This window comes from Osmerus mordax, chromosome 20 (genome assembly GCF_038355195.1).
Source record: "Osmerus mordax isolate fOsmMor3 chromosome 20, fOsmMor3.pri, whole genome shotgun sequence".
NCBI lineage: Eukaryota > Metazoa > Chordata > Actinopteri > Osmeriformes > Osmeridae > Osmerus > Osmerus mordax.
The window spans coordinates 3,985,055-4,005,742 of record NC_090069.1 but is presented as its reverse complement, the minus strand read 5'-3'; the positions used below and the strand labels follow the sequence as shown (position 1 = coordinate 4,005,742).

The 20,688-nt window shown below is 49.3% G+C and overlaps 2 protein-coding genes across 2 annotated transcripts; both read right to left on the bottom strand.

The window, feature by feature from the left end:
* Nucleotides 1–3,795: 3,795 nt before the first annotated feature.
* On the bottom strand, nucleotides 3,796–5,064 carry LOC136964185 (apelin receptor B-like). The gene has a single exon (XM_067258182.1). The coding sequence runs from the start codon at nucleotides 4,886–4,888 to the stop codon at nucleotides 3,824–3,826; it is 1,065 nt and encodes a 354-aa protein (XP_067114283.1). The 5' UTR covers nucleotides 4,889–5,064; the 3' UTR covers nucleotides 3,796–3,823.
* An 8,214-nt stretch (nucleotides 5,065–13,278) lies between these two features.
* Nucleotides 13,279–20,084, bottom strand: tbc1d10ab (TBC1 domain family, member 10Ab). The gene is made up of 9 exons (XM_067258181.1): nucleotides 19,452–20,084; nucleotides 17,763–17,862; nucleotides 17,503–17,610; nucleotides 17,314–17,420; nucleotides 17,093–17,207; nucleotides 16,911–16,976; nucleotides 16,211–16,400; nucleotides 15,920–16,074; nucleotides 13,279–15,550 (listed from the first exon to the last, which is right to left on the bottom strand). Exons 1-9 carry the CDS (start codon nucleotides 19,661–19,663, stop codon nucleotides 15,191–15,193), a joined length of 1,413 nt encoding a protein of 470 aa, XP_067114282.1. The 5' UTR covers nucleotides 19,664–20,084; the 3' UTR covers nucleotides 13,279–15,190.
* Nucleotides 20,085–20,688: the final 604 nt, after the last annotated feature.

The following is a 20,688-nucleotide window of genomic DNA, read 5'->3' as shown; positions in this document are numbered from 1 at the left end:
CTGGACTACACCTCTCCCCATTGTCCGGGTGGAGGAGGAGCGTGCAGAGACTTCCTCCGGCTTTATTTTAGCCCCGGCCTGATTCGACTTCTGCTCAGATTTATGGAGATAATTGTCTGTTTCTGACATCGGCTTGGCTACATGCCTTGTACATCTCTGTTGTAAAATATGATGGCAGCGCCTCAAAGCAGGTAGGGTAATGTAGACCTAACAATGATTGTCTGAATGGGTTGGTATGTTCACTTGCCAGGCACAGAAAGGAGCTACTTAATGCATTCAAGGCCTTTTCCACACCCCTTCCAAGGCTTAAGTTTGTCTACATAGGACTGTACTATTGACAAACTCTCATTGGTCAACAAACAAACCCTCCACGTTAACAAAGGAAGAAACCAGTACCTTACCCATTTAGAGCTGTGGCTACTGCATATTCATGGGGTCGTGATGCAGAACCATGAACGTTTGTTTGGGTGTGGTGGTGACACCTCCTAGTCTTAACCAGGGCGTGTTCTTATCTCCATGCAGCCATCTGGGAATGAACAACCATATCTACAACCAAAGTCTCCATCCCTTGGAGTTATCCTATGGCCTCTATCTCATTTCGATTCATGAAGTTCCTAATGAGTTTTTTTGTTTATACCATGGTGTGTGTGTGTCGTATGTTACTCTGTATGTGTATTGATCTCAATGGGCGCCCTGCAGTGTTAGTGAGTGCTTGTGATAGATCTCAGCAGTGGTGTGGATGGCGTGTCTGTCCTGGCAGGAGACAAGGCCAATGAAGCAAACATGAAAAAACCTACCTGTGTGTCTGCATGCTTTTAAATGACAAGTCAATCCACATCCCTGTGTTCCTTTTAAAACCTTATAAAACCTTCCTGTCATGCACAAATAGGGTTGTTTCAGTTACACATGCTGATCCCTGAGTAAACCCCAAAGGCCCAACTAAACAATCAGTCTGAGCCCAGGGTGAAAGGTTCTGATACCAAAGCACTCTGGTAAAATGCCATGTATTCCTGTGTATAGTCTATGTTGTCTGGATGGTTGTTTTGTCAAATAGTTTGCCAACCTTTTGTTTTTTCTTTCAAAATTCATTATGGGGAGTAAAATGAGCGTGGTTTTGACTACACAGGGAATTCCCAATGGCAAAGCTAGTGTAACGAATATAAACACACTTAAAGCCCCAACAGTGTCATTACTGAGGAATGCTGATTTGAGAATTCTTGTGTAATCTATTTTGAAAAAAGGCATGAGCTTCATGGAGTTCAACATCCTAGAAAAGTTTAGAATTCAATGGATGCTGAGATGAAAATAACTAAAGAACTAAACCAATAAATCAATATGTACGTATATACATTTTGACACTAAAATGCATTGCCCCCTTTTCCCCAAAGTGACATAACGTTCCCTGGATCATGCAAGATTTGCACCGTGAAATCTCTGTAATGTGGTCCCATTACCTCCATAAAACTTGAAAACCACTAAGAGTAATCTATTCAGATTCTCTTTCACAAGGTTCTTTGACTTTGGTGCCGACAGCAGGTGGGAGACAGGAGATATGTTTTACAGTCTGGGGTCCAGTCTGCCCTGGACCCCAGCCAACCAGTTGCTCCTGACAAGAAAGATCTGGAGACCCATGAGATCTAAACACACTTTTAGCATGAAAAAAATCTGCTTCACAAATCCAGTTTCTGCATCATTGACAGAAGGCTGGATTGTAAATCTGCTTTAAACTCTCTGTTTGGATTGTGCTGGGGCTGTGACGAGCAAACACTTTAGCTGAGACAGCAACGGACGGCTAACCATCCTAAACCTGTCTCCAGTTGTTGGGCTTCATAAACATGCAGAGAATTCCAAACCAGGGCATTCCAGCCCCGCTCCGTAATGATAGAGAGGAGTATAAATGTCAGATTAGAGACAGGGAGGAGATTCTCTGATCTTCGCTGTTGTCTGTCTGTACATCTGTCTGGGGGTCAGCACAGCGATGGCAGATGCACAGTGGATGTCGGAACCCAGGTCCGCATCCCCATACACGTCATCAGCTGTCAGTAATATATACCATATGAACCATTAAATACAGAGCGCTCATCCTGCTTAAACTATAACCATCCAGTCAGCGCAGGCTGCGTCCAACTGGAAGGGAGGGACCCTGGATTAGGGGGGGCTCTTCTTCGAATCCTTCTGCGCCCCCCCCCCCCCCCCCCCCCCCCCACCCCCTGCTGTCTCTGATTACACCCGGGAAAAAAGCTCATTATCAGTTAATCATGGGATGGTCTCTTAAAGGTCAATAACCCACCATACGCGCTGAGTTTGTGTGCAAATGACCCATGACATGTTATTGGCTTAGGCTGATCACAGCGCTAACCATTGGCAATTTACATCCTCTGCAACATCCTTAACAACGTTAGTTGCTGACAATGCATGCAATGGATGGAAAAAACGATAAGATTTGTAGGAATACTGGATATTTGCTGAAAGGTTATGTTGTGGTAAAACCTTTCCATAATTAATATGTTGTTCATGACAAGACCACTGGGAGTAAACACTTGAATTTCCTTCAGGATCAACAAACACTGTCATCCTTTTTGAAATACAACACTTACAAACGCTTCTGTCGATCGCCGAGGAGAACATCATACACATTCTGGATGTTGGGAGACAGGAAAAAAAGTATTTGAAGGAGGGAAATAGGACTTCAACATGTATTTCCTCTGGACTTCTGCTTTTATTTTGGCTCTTTGAAAACACAATGGGGGGAGACCGCCTCACCCATGTGCTAACAGGAAAAAGCACACTGCAGTAAATGTCAGACATTCCACCCTGACGTGACACTCTACAGTAGAATGACCACACGGTATTATTGGTTCCAAACAAAGGTTTTATTACAAATCATAAATGCACTAATACAGTAGGTATTTACATTATGTTCATCATATACATGGCCGTGTCCTCCTCCAACTTTGTTTACGCGAGCAGAAAACACACAAATATCTTCAGACGCACACACACGCACGCACGCACACACACACACACGTTTATCATGTGTCAGAGCAGCCACATTGTAATTGGTCTTCCTCCTGCCCAACAACATTTGTCAGCTGCCATCTGTCTGTCTGGAGGCCCCCTCCCTCTGCCCCCCCCCGGTCCCCCCGTCTCCCCTTACAACACTCTAATCAAGCGGCCACACCTCTCGTGACTGGTGATCCGCCCACAAACATACACACACGCACCCCCCTACCAGTTGTAGATAAAACAGGCTGAAGAGAGTGGTCAATTAGATATCACACCTCAAGTGCTCCTTAAAGAAAACAGAACAGCATAGGACACATGCATGAATAACACACTCCACCAGGGCTACCCAACAGAGCCTCCAACCCTCCCAAGCACATGTCCACGGATGGTACGATCACTTTGTCCATTTGAAGTACATTCAGCTCAGTCCACTTTGTCCGGCTCGTCATCGTCAAGGAGCATGGTGCCAAATGTCAAAACGTTCACGCAACCTGAACTTGTTCACTGAACTTGAAGGACGTCAGCGGTCAGGACTTTCTGCCTGATGCCTGACGTCTACAGTGTCCTCAGTCACCCAGGACACAATCTGCATTTGCCAGAGCTCTCAGCCCCAGTCCACAAGGGCAGGAGGCATGCAGAACGATGACCCCCCCCACCCCCCCACCCCCCCCCCACACACACACAGACAGACGAGGCAAATGACATTGTGCACCTCTGAGATGTGTGATGTACCGGTAAAGGGTTCACGCTTAACGGCAGGGCGGGCTGGACCCCCCCCCCCCCCCTCCGCCGCACCCTGGGTCACCCGGCAGGACGGTCACACCTTCGTGGCCAGGGACTGGGCCTCGGTCTTCTGGGAGGAGAGGGAGCTGGCCGGGCTGGCGTGCATGGCCTTCTTCAGGTTGAGCAGGCACAGGCACTGGGAGCGGAAGTGCAGGTCGAAGAAGGCGTAGAGGAAGGGGTTGAGGCAGCTGTTGACGTACGCCAGGCAGGTGGCGTAGGGGTGCGCCAGCAGGAGGAAGCGCAGGAAGGCGCACGTGTCCGGCACCAGGTTCAGGTAGGAGAGGGCGTCGGCGCTCTTCAGCACGTGGAAGGGCATCCAGCAGGCGGTGAACACCACCACCAGCGTGGTGATGATCTTCAGCAGGCGCCGCTTGCGCTGGTCCTCCTTGCGGAGGCTGTTAAAGTGGCGCGTGACCGTGCAGCCGATGACGCAGTAGCACACCATCATGGCCAGGAAGGGCAGCACGAAGCCCAGGGCCGACGAGGAGATGCTGAGGCCGGCCACCCACAGGTTCTCCTGCCACTTGTCCTTCACCACCATGCTGAAGTCCATGGCGCACGACGTGCGGTTGGTGCCCTCGTCGTGCTTGGTGGAGCGGAAGATCAGCGTGGGGGCGGCCAGCAGGCCCGACGTCAGCCAGATGGCGGCGAGGGAGCCGTGCATGCGGCCCCGCGTGCGCAGCTGCGTGCTGGACAGCGAGTGGACGATGGCCAGGTAGCGGTCGAAGCTCATGCAGGTGAGGCAGAAGACGCTGGCGTACATGTTGAGCAGCACCACGTAGCTGCTGAGCTTGCAGAGGGCCACGCCGAACGGCCAGTGGTAGCCCAGCGCCGTGTACACCGCCCACAGGGGCAGGGTGACCACGAAGGTGAGGTCGGCCAGGGCCAGGTTGCCGATGTAGACGTCGGCCGCGCGCCGCTTGCCCTTGGCCCTCCACACGGTGAAGATGACCACGCCGTTGCCGGAGAGGCCCAGGATGAAGATGAGCATGTACAGGACAGGGATGAGGGAGTAGGATGGCTTCCACTCAGAGTAATCGCACATGGTGTCATTCTCCGTATCCTCGTAGTCGTAGTAGTAGTCGGTAACGTCCTCCATTCTTTCCTCCGTATCAATTCAAAGTTTCTTATCTGGATATTTCAACAACAAACCCCCCCCAAAAAGATTTTTCTTCAAAACAGCCTACAAATAAAGCCAAATCATAAATAAAACGGGTCCGAACTAGAAAATCAAGATGCTATGCACAGATTTCAGCACAGATCCTCACCAGTTGAGAATCTATGATGTCTTGGCACTTCGTTCTGCGGTCTGCCCCTTATGAAGCTATGCTGTTGTGACCCCACCCCTCTCCTCTCTTCCAGGTCGCCCCCTCCTCCAAATGCACACTCGCACTACATTTGTTCACGCCCCCATCATTTGGCATTCAGCTGAATTACATTTCCATAGTTGTATAAAGAACACAACATCAAAACGAGCAAACAAAAAATAAGTTTGCAAATACGCGACATCGTAACTATCATAACCGTATGATACAAAGCGTCAACATTAACAATTTGGATAGCTTAAGTTGCCTAAAACGTGAGATAGTCGGGGATCGCATTTGCAGAAATAATGACCTATATCGTAAATTGATATTGACTCGGTGTGCTACAAGCTACCTGTCGAGACATGATCCTGGAAGCGAATAGACCAGACACTTAAAATGACAAAGTGACCGTTTTCTCATACTTAAGAAACATGTATTAGGCTACTTCGATTGGAACTATCGTATCAACATGTCAATATGTGTTGATGCGTGGGTGGAACTTGTTCCAACATGTAGCCTACATCTCACCTAAAGTTGAGCCAAAATCCTATGGGATATATACATGTAGAATTAAAATAGATCTGCATATTTGATGTGCACAGTAGTCATCTTTAATTTAAGAATGGTTGATTATCTTGTGCTATGTTTATTCATATATTTATATAATGCAATTACATAGAGACTAAGTGAAAAAAAACATCCTATGTAGTATTATTCATGAATGGCATATTATTATTGAGTAATTTAGTTATTTACAAAAACAAGTGAATTGTGTGTGTGTGTAGTGTGTGTGTGTGTGTGTGTGTTGAGTGGCCCAGGTGGAAGAGCTCCTTCTCAGTCTCTCAGCAGAGAAACAGCCGTGGCGCCGAGAAATCCTCCCTCTCAGACACAACCAACCATCACTCAACAATGTCCCCGTTGATCCTCCACCGAGCCCTCTCTCTCTCTCTCTCTCTCTCTCTCTCTCTCTCTCTCTCTCTCTCTCTCTTTCTCTCTCTCTCCCTCTCTCTCACTCACCCTCCTTTTCCTTTCCTCTTTCCACATTTCTCCCTCTCTTCCTCGGATGATGAGGCGCAGTCGGCACGGCCGACATCCCAGCACGGGGCACGTCGGCGGACGTCAAAGGCTTGTTGTTTTCCGTGTGGTGGGAGGCCAAGTTTCAGTTCATTACTTATCTGATTGAATTGTGTTTGCCCCTTCCCTCAGACCATCACCCCCCTCCTCCCCCTCTTTCTCCCACAAGCTGCCTGTCTGTGCTACCCCACTATAAAGCTGCAGCTTTAAGCAGGAAACCAAGTTTCCTCCACTTTAATGAGAAAATGATTTATTTATAGCGCTCGTGGTTGTGTTTTCTTGTGATTTGGGGAGGCCTGCTGGTAACTCGTGGGGGAAGTGGAATAAAAGACGATTCCTCCTCTCCGCCACTTTGTCCTCTCCCGCCCCCCCCCCCCCCCCCCCCATACCCTCGAGTACCCGCAGGAGTGAGAGTCCCAAATGAGCAGATAGGCAAATGAGGCAGATTCGAGTCGGGATGAGAAACAGATGGCGGGTGCTGATCGTCGTGAAAGACAACTTCCAACAGGACGGGCCCGGCGTCCGCTCGACTGGAGTTGTTGACCCAAGAAGTCGTTGTGTGCTTAGGGTTCGAGTGAGCATGCAAGTTGACGCATAGCAGCCGGTTGTTGGTATTTACTATCTCTCAGTTACCCACCTGTGTCGCTAATTGATTGTTGTTGGGTTGGGTTGTTTATTTTGTTGTCATGGTCTACTGTGTGGCCTCTTTGTTGTAAACCCCACACAGACAAGAAGCTCCCTTATGGCCTCGTCTGCAATCTGATTCGCCGAGTCAGCCTCCACTCATTCACTCTATTATTTAACTGTTAACATCCAGTGTATCCAAGTTACATTTGGAGAAACCAGATGCATGCTTGTTAACACGCACCCGCACACACACAACACACACACACGCATGCACCCACACCCGCACACACACCCGCACACACACATGCACACACACACACACCACTGCGACAGACAGACGGTCTCATCTGTCTGCAGAGCAGCTGAATCCCTCCTTTGATCATTTGTCATCACATGACCTCAAGTGTTTAGCTTGTTTATGAGCCCCGGGTTCTGGAGCACCAAATGTGCAAGTGTGTGTCCGTGTTTGCATGCGAGAGAGAAATGATAGAGAGGCATGGAGAAAGAGAGAGAGAGAGAGAGAGAGAGAGAGAGAGAGAGAGAGGAGGACGGACAGACACACAGAGCGTGTTGCCAGTTGTGTTGTTAGTGTGTGTGAAGCTGTCAGGGACCACATACGTTGGCCTTCCTATCGTATGACAGCTGGCCCAGCAGGGTGAGATTTACAAGTGGACCACCACTGGGGGGGGGGGGGGGGGCAGTCACCACCACGCTAACACACCCAACACCTCTGAGCCACACTCAGTGGCAAGTAGGAACACAAACAGGAAGTATGGCACACACTAAGGTCACTCCAGAAGTCCTGCAAAACAATGAAGTGATGGTCACTTCTGGAATGTTCTTTTTTGACGACCTACTTTTACATGTCTCTTTCGTGCCTGAGCTGTGAACCTCTGGCTCAAACAAATGCCCTTCCCAGAGAGTGTGAATATTTAGGGCACCTTTATGACTCCAGCTCCCTTTCCTTGTGTCGTCTCTGAAGGCTCCAGATGATTGACACCAGCCTGCTAAACACGTTCGCTAAGGCGGACGAGGACTTCTCACCTCACACAGCTTCGGCCAACTCCTTCAAGTGCTAAGCTGCCCAGCTCCCCAGCTCCCCAGCTGTCTAGCTGTCTAGCTCTCCAGCCACAGCCTCTAGCGCTAAGCTATCCAGCTCTATAGCTCCAGCTTCCCAACTTCTCCTGGCCCAGCCATGACTGTTGTCTGTCTAATTTGTTTCAACCTATTTCTGGATCTTTGCTTTTGAAATTCAGGTCAATGAGAATAGAGAGAACCGTCGTTTCCAGTTCCAACCATTTCCTGTACTATTTGACGTACTTTCACACATCGAGATTCGACTACACTGTACCCAGTACTTTGCAAGTGCTGGAAAAAAAACGTAAATAAAACTTGGGACACAACAGGCCTTCCTTTCTTTACGTGAACCTTTGAAATCAATGCAGTGGACAAGGAGGATTTCCATTTGAGCTTTCCCTACCCGGTCTTTCCTGTGTATCCAACGTACAGCGGGGGAAAGCAGGCATTAGAGCCAGACACACACATCCAGCCGGATCAGTGGGGGGAAAGCAGGCATTAGAGCCAGCAACACACGTCCAGCCGGATGAACTCACGCACCAAGACCTCCGGTCCTCGTCGTCCTGACGACTGAGCACCGGTGATTATGGAAGAGCACGATTGGGCCTTCGTCCGGCCAATTAGACGAGGTGAAAGATGAGGACCTCGTGGATGTCTGTGCTGGCAGCGTGCAGCTTTGTTTGTTTGAAATGTCCCTTATCAGCCTCCGTCAGAGGGACACACGGAGGGGAGAAGGGGCTTACACTCTGGGCCCTTTTGTTCATAGAAACGAAGCCCTTTACTACAAGATTTCCTCCCTCCTGCTTTATGGCTTTCCATGCGCAAGAGTGACATGCAAGTGGAAAGGGAAGTCGACCCTTGGTGGATGCATGGTCTCTTTGTTTCATGCCAAAGCTATCTTTGGGCACGCTTGAGGGGGTGGGGGGGGGGTTATGATGACAGTGACAGTGATGGAGAAATACGTTTCTGTGCGTGTCTTTTGTGATGTTCAAGAAACACAGTGGATGTAAGACTATATCGTTCATGCACACGTCCCGTCCCCCCCCGCCCCCCCCCCCCCCCCATGCTCCCTGTATCCCAGAGCTGGAGGTCACGTGGTGTTTTGCTGACCCCCTGACCCCTCTGACCTCTCCCTCCACCCAGACCAGGCCAGATTACCAGCTACCCTAACCCTGAAGCCCAGCACTGAAGTACCATCCACCGCGTCCGTTCCCTGTTTGTATGCCAGGACAGCTTAGCTTATGAAGACAAACCACCCACCTTTCACCCCCCAGGAGACCGCAGAATAAAGGATGCTCTACTATAAATATTTGAGCAAGAAACGCAAGCTTGAACACAGAAGGGGGAAATCCCAATCTGTTGTTTGCTCACTCTGGGTATAAATAGCTCTGTTGGCGATCAGGGTTCACGGTGGAAACACGACCAGCGTCCTCGCAAAAGGCAGGGCGCCAAACCTCATCCTACGCACGCAGAGCGTTGGGATCGCGAAGGACGAAGGGGGGAGTCCAGAGTTGGTGTGTGTAGGAGGAACAATAAGAGACAGCAGCAACCCACGCGGCTGCTTTGTTAGTCCAGGCAGTGATGATGACCCAGGATATGGGTCACTTCCTGTCAGATACTGGATCCTGACCAATCCTGACCCAGATCTATCTTGAGGGTGATAGTAGAGATTACAATTTATTTCTCATGGATGATCAGCATAAAAAACGTTTTTTCACGAGGCCTAGTTCAGATCTGGGTGCTGAGGAAAAGTCTCCAGCTTTATTAGCTGTGACCTTTCACCTTGGGGTTGAGGGTCAGAGGGTCAGCCATTGAACCCCGTTCAGGAGGAGGAGAGATAAGTGTTAGGCCTTGCCCCCCCCCCCCCCCCTGCTGTTTAAAACAACAACACTGAACAGAAATAAGACCAGTCCCAGACTCTTCCTGTGGGTTAGACTGGGCCTCTCCTGGGTTTAAGACTGGCATTGTTCAACCCTCTGAATGAGAGGGCAACGACAAGGGCATTTCCAGTATTTAGGCGAACTGCATGGAACATTGCGTGGATGAACGGATTAGTTACTTTGTGAAGCTCTATCCCCGATATGTAACACAAGTCCCACCGCAGCTGGTTGACAGCTTCTAGCGTGGTGTTTAAACGCGTGTGAAATAGGAGCCTTGATTTCAAAGCAGTCCAAGGTTCCTGTAATGTATGTGTACTATATACCACACAGTCCGACACCACGCGCAGAAGACACACACACAAACACACATGTGCACATGATGCACAAACACACACACACACATGCCTGTGCGTAACACCCATGTCCACACCGGTTGGAATACAATAAGCTATTGTAACCTCAGACCAAAGATCCCGTTGCCCATATGCTTCTGTCATCAGTCTCAAGTATAACTGGGCTCTGAGGTCACTAATGTATGCGTCACAACGACTCACTAGCCACGTCTGTCTTGCTCGCTCTCTCACTCTCTCTTTCTCTCTCTGCTGGATGTGTGTGCCGTTCGAAACGGTTGGAACCCATCACCCTTCTTTGGCCGCGGGCTCTGATCCGGCGCATGCGTTTCCAAACCCAGGAAACCCCTCTCCTCCTCCCCTGTTCTCTCCTTTCCTCTCCTCCCTCCTTCGTCCGTCAGTCTGTCGCTCCGCTATCTCGGCGTGCCACGTTTTTTTTTATCTGTTCGACATCCCTGTATCAGCGTAAGTCAACTTTCTCAGGGGTTCCATGACACGTGCGCTGACGCGCGCACGCCCCGACCGAACGCCTGTGTGTGTGTATCCTCTCTGAGCCCATGGCTTCCTTGTTGGGGGGAGAGAGGACTGGATGGACAGGAAGCAAGGAGACAGCAGGGATGTGACACAACAATGGCTGGAAGTGACTTGAGATCGAATCCAGATTAGAGAAGAACACACCAACAGATAAACACTCGGCAACCTTACCCAAAGGACAGATAAACAAGAAACGCGGTCCGCTCACTGGATAAACACGAACGCAACAACAGAGGAACTGATTGCGCAGCAGACACACATCCTCTTCAAAATAATTTTCCTCCTGTAATCAAGGAGAAATTCAGACAAACTTTCTTTAACAAACAAATTAGCACCGACAGATGGACTCCTGATAGTATGAACAGATGAAGCACTCTCCTTCATTAGAAAACACACGTTAGTCGGCCGTGTTTTGGTACATTGCAAACTGTTTCAGCTATCCTCTTACGAGAACATCCTCTTACACTAAACTTATAATGGACAATGTCTAACTGAACCCATTAAAGTCAACTTAAATTGCACACCTATTATGGTTAATTACAATCGAGGTAATGAAAACACACAAGTAAAGGAGACAGTGACCCACACACACAGATTCTGTACATTTGTTGACAATTCAGGATGGGTGGACGGTCTTATTTCGTCATAGAATCAATGAATGACAGGAGAGAAGTGCGTGTTACATTATGCAGTTGCACAATCCTGTGAAACAACAACCAACATAGCTTTGGTCAAGTGAGAAGATTTTTGTACAATCGCAATAGATGCTGGTAAGGTCTTATCTTGACCACACAATAAAGCACTTCCTGTTCACTGTCCACTGTAAAAGCATCTGTTTGACCCTTGACCCGGACTACTCTCAACCAGTTTCCTGTCCCACACGCGCAGGAGATGACTACTGGAATCTTGGCTCTTCAAAGCTCTATCACCGAGACACAGTAGCACCCTGTCTCTTCTTCAACACACACACAAACACACACGTGCATATGCAGACACACATCGCACACATGCACAAAGACTCACACACTCAAGCACAAACAGTATGCCCCATTCCCCCCCCCCCCGACACACAAATGCACACCAACACACATCCAAATGTTCCTCAGAACAAGTGTTGCAAAAAATATATATAAAAAAAAAGAACAAGAAGAAAAAATAAAGTGGCAGATGTCCTCCATCCAAGTACCCTGTCAGGAATATTAAGAGTGACTTTTCCTAACACGGCCCAACGCCTTAGCAGTGTCCCCTGGTCCCCAAAGTAGTGGCTGTGTTGTCGGGAGGGGTGTGAGGGAGGGGGGCGGAGCCTGAGAGCAAGATAACGGGGCGAGAGGGAGGCGAAGGGAACCCCCCCAGACAATGTCACCAAAAAGCTTTTGAGGAGCTTTGCGGCTCTCGTAACCAGACTGTAATCTCCCAGACGCTTCACACATATGCTCCCCTGAGATCATCCCCTTCACCGCAGACACAGCCCAGGAAGGGCTGCAGAACACAAACACACATATCAAGCGGAAAGATGATGATTAAGGGGACTCTTATCACAGGGATCCTAATCGAATTAAGCATGGGAGGACATCACAGCCTGCGTACACGTGTTGTTGTGCAGGATGCCAGAGTGTGGTCTGAGTCTCCAGGTCTGTCTAGTTTAAGGGAGGCTGATTGTGGCTGATGGTGGTGGAAAGGGTGTGTGTGTGGGGGGGAGGAGTGTACCGGTTGAATAGTCTGTCTTCAGTGCACTGTGGCTGGGTTGGTTAGGGGGCCACGTCTGGGTCGTTGTCTTCCCCTTCAGATTAGCGGGGGTGAGGCCAGTCTGGGGTCTCTTGTTACACCCCCCCCCCCCCCCCCCCCCCCGGGACGCCGTTCTCACTCCGGGAGAAACGCATGAAGACTGGCAGGTTCTCCTAGGAGCGTAATAAATAACCTCCAGCAGCCTTCATCTCAAGCGTGGAGCCCTTCCACGTAGACCCCCCTCTTCGTCTTCCGTTACAAGGCACAGGAAGCGCGGAGACACCGTCAGGAGCAGACGGCTCTCTGTCCAGGCCGAGTTACCTCATGACACATCTTTGAGCCGCAGGCAGAGATGCCCACTTATAATGGGACTCTTTGTTTGGGCTGACACGGAAATCATGGGATTGGAGAAGGCCTGGCTGAGGTGAAGTCAGCATTGGCGTTGGGCTGCATGGCTGTCTCCATTGTCGGATGCGGCATGCATCCCCTCTGAGGGGAGAAGAAGGGGCCTATAGATCGCGGAAGGCTGTCTGCGCATCCATTCTGGGGCTATAGGAAGTGGCCGGGCGAGGCGATCGGGAGGGAGCTGTGGGGATCTTCTGTCTTTGAGATGCTAATTTCCCTCCGGGCTGAAAGACTCTCAGGAGCAGGTGTCCCTGGAAGTGAGCTGCTCTGTGTGTGTGTGTGTGTGTGTTTGCGTTCGAGGGGAAGGACAGCACCCGAGGATAACCCGGATTCCTACATCCTCCAATATCGCCCCAACCTCTGCTCTATGATCATGCTGTCACTTACTACATTTCTTTTCTTCTTAAATTCCTTTTCTGACTTCAACTAGAGAAACACACACACACACACACACACACACACAAACAGACACAATAAAAACAGGAATCGAGGAAAAACAGATCCATCCGAGAGTATCAAATTGTGTTTATGTAAATAGGATTGTTTTCATTCAAAAACAGCATGTTGATACAGGGAGATGTATTCTCTGATGAAATACGTAAACATGAGAGAGATGTGGCACTGGAGATGTTTCTTGAGCACATCAGGACATCAGTGAGTTGACAGGTTGGCATCAACCCAAGAGGAATCTGATGGTAATATGAGCACATGATGACAAACTGAATCATGGACGCATTTCCTTCAACGATTCCAACAAGTTTCCAGCAACAGTGAGCCCCCCACAAATGGCCTCCAAAGTGCTTTATCTATAACCCTGTATCCCCCGGGCTGGTAGGGGTCCACCCACACTAATGACAGGTGAAGCCTTGAGGATCAGCCTTAAACACAAGCGCTCAGGTCAGAGGCTGGACATATGTCAGTTTTATGAGGTTTTTTTCAGAGCAACAACCACATCAGACTAGTGACAGAAAATGCTCTTTTTTGGAAGTGCTCCTGTCAAAACCACGGGTCCTGGGATTTTTTTTAAACTTCCAATATAGGATTGTCTTTTCAATAAGCCCAACAGGTCAACGGTGGGTCTACCAGTGCATTTATATGGAGCCTGACTTGAAATACCGATTCATTCATAGGGGGAAATTGGCCGAAAGCACAATACAAAATACAGCTGGCTTAGGTCACAAAGAGTGGAAATTGCTGTGAAGCATTTACTTGGAGAGTTTGGGAACACCCAAATGTACAAACATGGCCAAAAATACAATTTGCATCCAAGTTGTACTATTCAAACATAGCCTCATTGTTGCCGCTGAATATTCTTTTCAAAGGCTACGCAAATGGGAAAGTGCTTTAGCATTGACGAGTAAAAATATAGAGTATATAGCATTTAAGTCAACATAGTTTCCTACAATCCAAAGTTGATTTTCTGTTTTATGATCCTTCAGAATCATGAACTGCTGTGGCCTTCATCTGATCACATCATATACAACAGGTAAACGATGGGGGAGGGGGAATGGTCATATTGCACAATTATAACATACAAATATATTCACAGACTTGGACAGAACTATATAATGGAGGTTAGCTCCATCGATAATGGCTGTTCACCTTGGTTACATTTCCGTTGGCCTTCCCCCCGGTCCGAGTCATCGCAAAGTCTCAGTCCAAGTTTACCGCAGACTGATTACAATGTCGCAACTCGAACATGTCAAAACGCAATCAATCTTTGGTATAGATCTCCTTCATCGCTCGGTTCAATATCTCCCAGCCCAGAGCCCGCAGAGAGGCCTTAGATACAGCCCCACAGAGCCCTCTGGTGGTCGCGAAGATCAACTACACCCATAAAGATCCTCCTTCATCCAAAACCAGAATGCTGGGCCTTCACTCCACAGCCTTTCTCTGTGGTCAAACTCCTGCACTCCTAAGGAAGCGTGCTCAGTACGTGTTGGCATGTAGTGTCTCGCTTCAGTATCAAGTGGAGAACCTTGAGTTCGGACTCCATTCCCATGAGCAGAAATGATTCAACATATCGTGAGACCTGCAGCCTTGGTTTGTATACCCGTGTGGCCCGGTGAATATAAAAAAGGTCCGAGCATCAATCTCTCAACTGATAATGAAAGGTCATAAGCTCCCACATATCTGTGCACGATAACACAGAAAGGGGAAGCGGAAAAAGGGGGGAAATGCAGATGGAAACTCTGCCGCATCTTTCACGGACAAGTTGGAAATGGCGATGGAGCTGGTGCTGGAAATGGTGATGGACGTGGGAGTTTTCACCCTGTGGTTGTGGGTAGCTTTAGGAGGGAGCTTTGGGGTCGTCGGAGGGGATGGGGGGGGGTGTTGTGTTCAGGGACACACACACACGAAAGGATCGGGTAAAGTCAAGTAGTCAGGTAAAGTGACACATCCCCCTGCTCGCTCCCTCTCCTTACAGGTAGGTGTCTAAGCTCTGATTGGAGCCCTGCAAGGGCGTGTCCTTCAAGGGGGAGGGGCCTCTGGAGGAAGGGTGGGGATTGGCTGCTCCCGGAGGCGGGCTGCCGCTTTTCATCCCCTCGTCCCCTCGGGTCTCCTCCTTGTCGCTCCGGGTTGCCGGGGGCGACTCCACCACGATGGTGGGCTTCTGTCTCAGGTCGTGGCGACTCGGCGGCTCGGCCGCCATGATGGCCTTGGCGCCGTGCATCCTGGGAGGGGACTTGCAGAGCAGCTCGCCGCGGCTCTCCTTCCAGCGCCTCAGCTGGGCCAGGTTCTCCTTCTCGATGTCTCTCTCCGCCACCGGCAGCTCGATGACCTGGGGGGGGGGGGAAGACACAGACATGTGCAGCACGCGGTCTCTCTCTCTCTCCACAGGAGGCGGGACCGAGGAGTCTCCACGATGAGAGCAGGCCTAAGGCTGCTGTCGGAAAGGGCCCCGCGATTGTTTGAATGTTGTGCATCGTTGCGAACATGGCATTCTACACCGCAGTTGCCTTCCTGCACTTGTCGATGACATGTGGACTCTGCCGTCCAAACTGAATTGTTTCACGTGGCGCAATGTTTACAAATGACCTGTTTTGGCCATAACCTTTGAGAGCTGGGGTTCAAGTTTTTTCAACACCAGTTACAGTATCAGTGCAAGCCCAAGTCTGACACGCGCGTGTGTGTGTGTGTATGGCTGTACCTCTCGAACCAGGAAGCTCTCCTGCATGTAGCGTGCGTCTATCGCCCTCAGCAGCTCCATGGTCTCATACAGGCCCTGGCACGCCTTGAGCTTCTCCTGAGATCCCAGCATGCACCTCAGCAGCACCAGGCCCACCCGGAAGATGATCTTAACCCCTGAGGGGTCAAGATAAGGTCGCCGCCACCGGCCGTCAGGGGATCGCAACGAGTCCCAAACACCAAGTATCCGCTGGGATGTGATACACGTGGGTGTACAGGATGTGTGTGTGTGTGTGTGGGGGTGCGGCCTCACCCTCGCAGAGGAACATGTCCCAGACCCGCAGCACGGAGGCCCAGGGAAGGGTTCGGGAGAAGGCGCACATGAACCACTCGGTCATGTAGAGGATGGGCTCCAGCTTGTGCTTCTTCAGGTGACGGTGGGCCACGGCCGACACGCCCCTCAGCAGGGCGAACAGAATCTCCCCGTCCAGTTGGATCGCCTCCTACGGGGCACAGACAGGCATCGACGCTCAACCGAGGGAAGGAGGGGGGAGGGTGGGAGGGAGAAAAGAGTCCTTTCAATTGGTTTAATCGAATTGTCGGTTTATGTGGCGCACGCTGCCTAGTACGCGCGATGGTTAAGTTGTTAGAGTAAAGTCGAACCACAAGAGCGGGCTCCAGGACACACAATGTCCACCAGAGCTGCTCCCCCTTCCATTCTGAACACAAGGCCATCAATTAGTCTTCTTTTCCTCAGGAGCGCACCCAGAGACCTCTGGGTAAATATCTAATCTTTTTGGTGACAGATGAACTCGTAAAATGACTTTGTCTCGTGTTGACCAGTCGATCTTTGAACCTCGTATACAACCTCCTCCTCCTAAGTCAGCAAACATTCACAAACTAGTCAAATAAACGTGTTCTGGGTGACTCTGGGGAATCTAGTGACGGTCTGTTGGGTCAGTCCTACGCGTTTGCATGAGTGTAAGTGTGTGTGTGTGTGTGGGCAGTCTCACCAGCCCTGTGCTGTAGTATCCAGGTAGGTACTTCTCACAAATCTGGACCAGACCCCAGAATGCATCCTGTCAATGAAGCAAAAATCGTTTTTTTCAATGTGTCAATACAGAACGAGACACCTATTTTGATGTGTATTGCCATGTCTGTTATCAGAATGGCGTGTGTGTGTGTGTGTGTTCACCTCTGCGGGCATGTGCATGAGGAGAACAGCAGCGATGGGCGCCTGGGCCTGACAGTAGCCCTCCTCAGGGCGGTGTAGTGTGTAGGCCTTCAGCACACGGAACAAGTCCTGCTGCCTGCAAACACGGGAACACGGGGAGCGCGCTTAAAACACGGCTCTGAAACCAACACAGAGAAGCCCTCCGAAGACGGCCAGAGCGTCGTCTCGAGATGGGGGCTCACCCATGGCCTCCCCTCGCCACGAACATCTCATGGAAAGGGAACTGCCTGTGGAGGTCCCGCTCGATCACGTCCACCCACTTTGGATCTCCAGGCTGGCTGTCCAGTTCCTGGAACACGCAGACGAGTGTGAGGGGGGGGGGGGGGGGGGGGGGGGGGAGGGGGTTGATGTGACGGGAGGACGCGACTGACCTGGAACCTCCCCTGGTTCTGCTCCCTCTTGACCTTTCCCCCGGACAGGTAGAGCCAAGCCCGGCCGCGCAGAGACGGGGGGATCCCCTTCTGACAGCGCAACTTCACCTGCGGAGCAGCACACACACACACACACACACGACATGACATCGATAGAGAGGAGGAAGAGGAGGACACTGGAACAAAACAGGGAAAAGTCGACCAAAAGGTCGAACGCCCCCCTTTCCCCCCCTCCCCCTCCCCCCCCCAGCTGAGCAGACCTTCTTGTGTTTCTTGGCCATCCACTTGTCCCAGCTGTTGAGCATGTCCAGCCATTTGGCCTCCCTCTGCCTCAGCACCTCAGGGGGAACGTCCTCTGCTCTGCGGGGGAAGATAGGACGGCTCGGTTTAGGCCTACGCAGCTCGACGCCAAACACTTTCCCGGCAGCCGTGAGTCAGGCCTATGTCATTCCCACTGGGATTAGTGAAAGCGCATGACATCACAGTCCTAGGCTTGGCCAACACGGCACACATGAGAACTACTACCCCAGAGAGGGCCCGACTAAAACAGGAACATCTCTTACACAGGAACTTGTATTGGTGGGGGGGAACTCAAACGCAATCTGCTTCCTTCATCGTCCGATGGTTCGTCCTCCGTGGAGCCTTACAGCAGGCCATTCATTGTCTTTTAGAAAACACGCCGTCATCACAATCGAAACTGGCCTAATGTTAGAGTCTATTCAATATGACTAGAGAAACGGAGGAGGATCAAAGGGACTTAGACAATGGCTGCCGTTGTAGCCTATCCCGTGTCTCCTCTCCAGAGTGCTACAGGCAGCCTGGTTGCGGAGTGCTTTTATAAAGGTTATTTCCCTGGATACCGAGAGGGCTTCGGAGGGAGGGTCAAAGGGACTGCAAGTTAACTCGTAGTTCTTTTTTTGGTGCGTTGATGGAGTTGAATAAAAACAATATGAAACTTCGGAGTAAAAGAATGGTGGTCATTCAAGTTCGACACACACCAGGGCCTCCGTGCTGTCCTGGCAACTAAAATAGAGAAATACCACCTAGTGATTACCATAAACAGGATTATAGCCGATTATCGTCGGATTACAATTATCGCACGTTGAGATGGCTCTCAGAAATAGAGACCAAACAGGGATGAACATGCACGCATGGACAAGATAGGATGACCCTGAAACACTGACTCATCAATAACCACAACAACAACATGCGACGAGCGAACAGACATGAAATGACTGAAGGTCTTCACAAAAGCATTATGTGGTCTGCTCTGGTTCATCCATCTCTGTCTGGCCCTCTAGAAGGGAGGGGCCTGCCATTAGATAGGGCGGTGGCAGTTAGTGATATGATTGACAAAGCTGTAAAAGGACACTTGCTGCTGCTTGCAAAATACCAGGGAAAACAGGAAGCGGCTTGAGAGTCCAACTTTCCCCTTACACCCCCCTGCCCCCTGCCCCCTGCCCCCTCCCACCCACCCACTCACGAGGGCCTGCTCTGAGGAAGGTAAAGAAAATAAAAAACTGAGGTCACCAAATTATAATAACGATAATCAAGTGGTAAACACTTTAACAAATGTAGTATTGATTCATTGCATAAAATATAGCTAAATAGATTTATTTGCAAAAACTGTACTGACAGAAAGAACGATTCGCCTTAGTTGAGTGGACCACCACTTTCACCAACCAAACATGACTTATAAATTATAATAACGATAATCAAGTGGTAAACACTTTAACAAATGTAGTATTGATTCATTGCATAAAATATAGCTAAATAGATTTATTTGCAAAAACTGTACTGACAGAAAGAACGATTCGCCTTAGTTGAGTGGACCACCACTTTCACCAACCAAACATGACTTAGGGCTGACAGCTAGCTACAGTAACTAGCTTAGTAAAGTCAAGTGTTCGGGTACTGTAGTAAGGTGTAGGACAGCAATGGTTACTTACGAGTCTCCTGAAAACTGTTGGGCACCTCCAATAAAACCATATTTGTCCGTCTGTCTCTCCCCAGTGTTAGAATAGCCGTTCACTTCTGAGTCCGAGCCAAAAGAAGAATTCCCTTCTGCTTCTCCATCATCTGTCAGGTTTTCCATGGTTCCTCGTAAACTTCTGGTGGACTGTGCTGACTGGAGTCCATTGCTTTGCTCAATTCTTGCCATCTACACACGTTTAGCAAATCTCCCTAAAAGTGTGGGTCAACTAAAACGTATTTCTGTAAAAAGAAACATCTCCGAACACTACTATGTGAACTCCAACGTTAGCTAGCTGACTAGCCGACCAGTTCAATATGACAAATCCAGTCCTAGTGGTCAGCTCTGTATCCGCTTAGAATCTAAGATAGCTTGTATTAGCGATCAAAACAACAACACTGCTCAGCTAACCAGTAAGTTACTAGCTAGATAGCTAGTTATTTAAATGTGTCTTGACTCTCTCGTTTCAGCGTCAATTAGCGACTAAAATATCTTTAGCTACAGTAAATATGCACGTATTAATTGTAAATGAGCAGGTAAATAAATCCCAAGAGACACGACTATCCAACTGCTAAACTGTTAGCTAGCATCACCTGACAACCATCCTCGAATCTCTGTTGTCAGCAAGTTAGAAGCTAGCTCTAGTTAGCTCGAATTAAACTTGCTGGTCGTACATTGGCTTTGCTGCCATCTGCCGGCGATGAAAGTACATTGTAATGTATATCAATGGGTAGGGTTAGTCTGTGAGTAGCAATAACACAGTGTCATAAACTGTGTGTAATACTCTCACTTTGATTTATTAAGAGTTTACAGTTGAATCGCTGTGAATGTGCTGTGTATGTATGTAAGGGTGTATTCAATATAAGAAAATTGGTTTGGCATCTATTCAAAATATCCTGCAGATGGAAGTCTCCATATGTTATGTGTACACAGCAACAGTCGGAGTAGTTTCAAGGTCATGCAGGATCAAGTCACACAGTTTTGTTGAGTTTCCAGGAAAACATCACACACTGTGCTTCACTCTTCATACACACACTAAGTTTGACACTTGACGTGCTGATGTTAGCCACATTGAGCTGAATTCTGTTTTCTTAGTTTGGGAAAGCTCTGTAAGACTGAAAGGAATTGAGGTCTTTGCAGAAAATGGTTTTGATCCTTTTATGAATTTGATCCTTTTAAACTCTGCAGTCGTAATCCTAAATATCAGCACATAA

Bases quoted from the DNA above. Each gene is read 5' to 3' on its own strand.
- LOC136964185 (XM_067258182.1), bottom strand. From the start codon at position 4,888: ATGGAGGACGTTACCGACTACTACTACGACTACGAGGATACGGAGAAT.
- tbc1d10ab (XM_067258181.1), bottom strand. From the start codon at position 19,663: ATGGCAAGAATTGAGCAAAGCAATGGACTCCAGTCAGCACAGTCCACC. The intron at 17,863-19,451 runs GTAAGTAACCAT...CTTCCCCCGCAG, and splicing joins CAACAGTTTTCAGGAGACTC to AGCAGAGGACGTTCCCCCTG. The intron at 15,551-15,919 runs GTACAGCCATAC...CCCCCCCCCCAG, and splicing joins AGAGCTTCCTGGTTCGAGAG to GTCATCGAGCTGCCGGTGGC.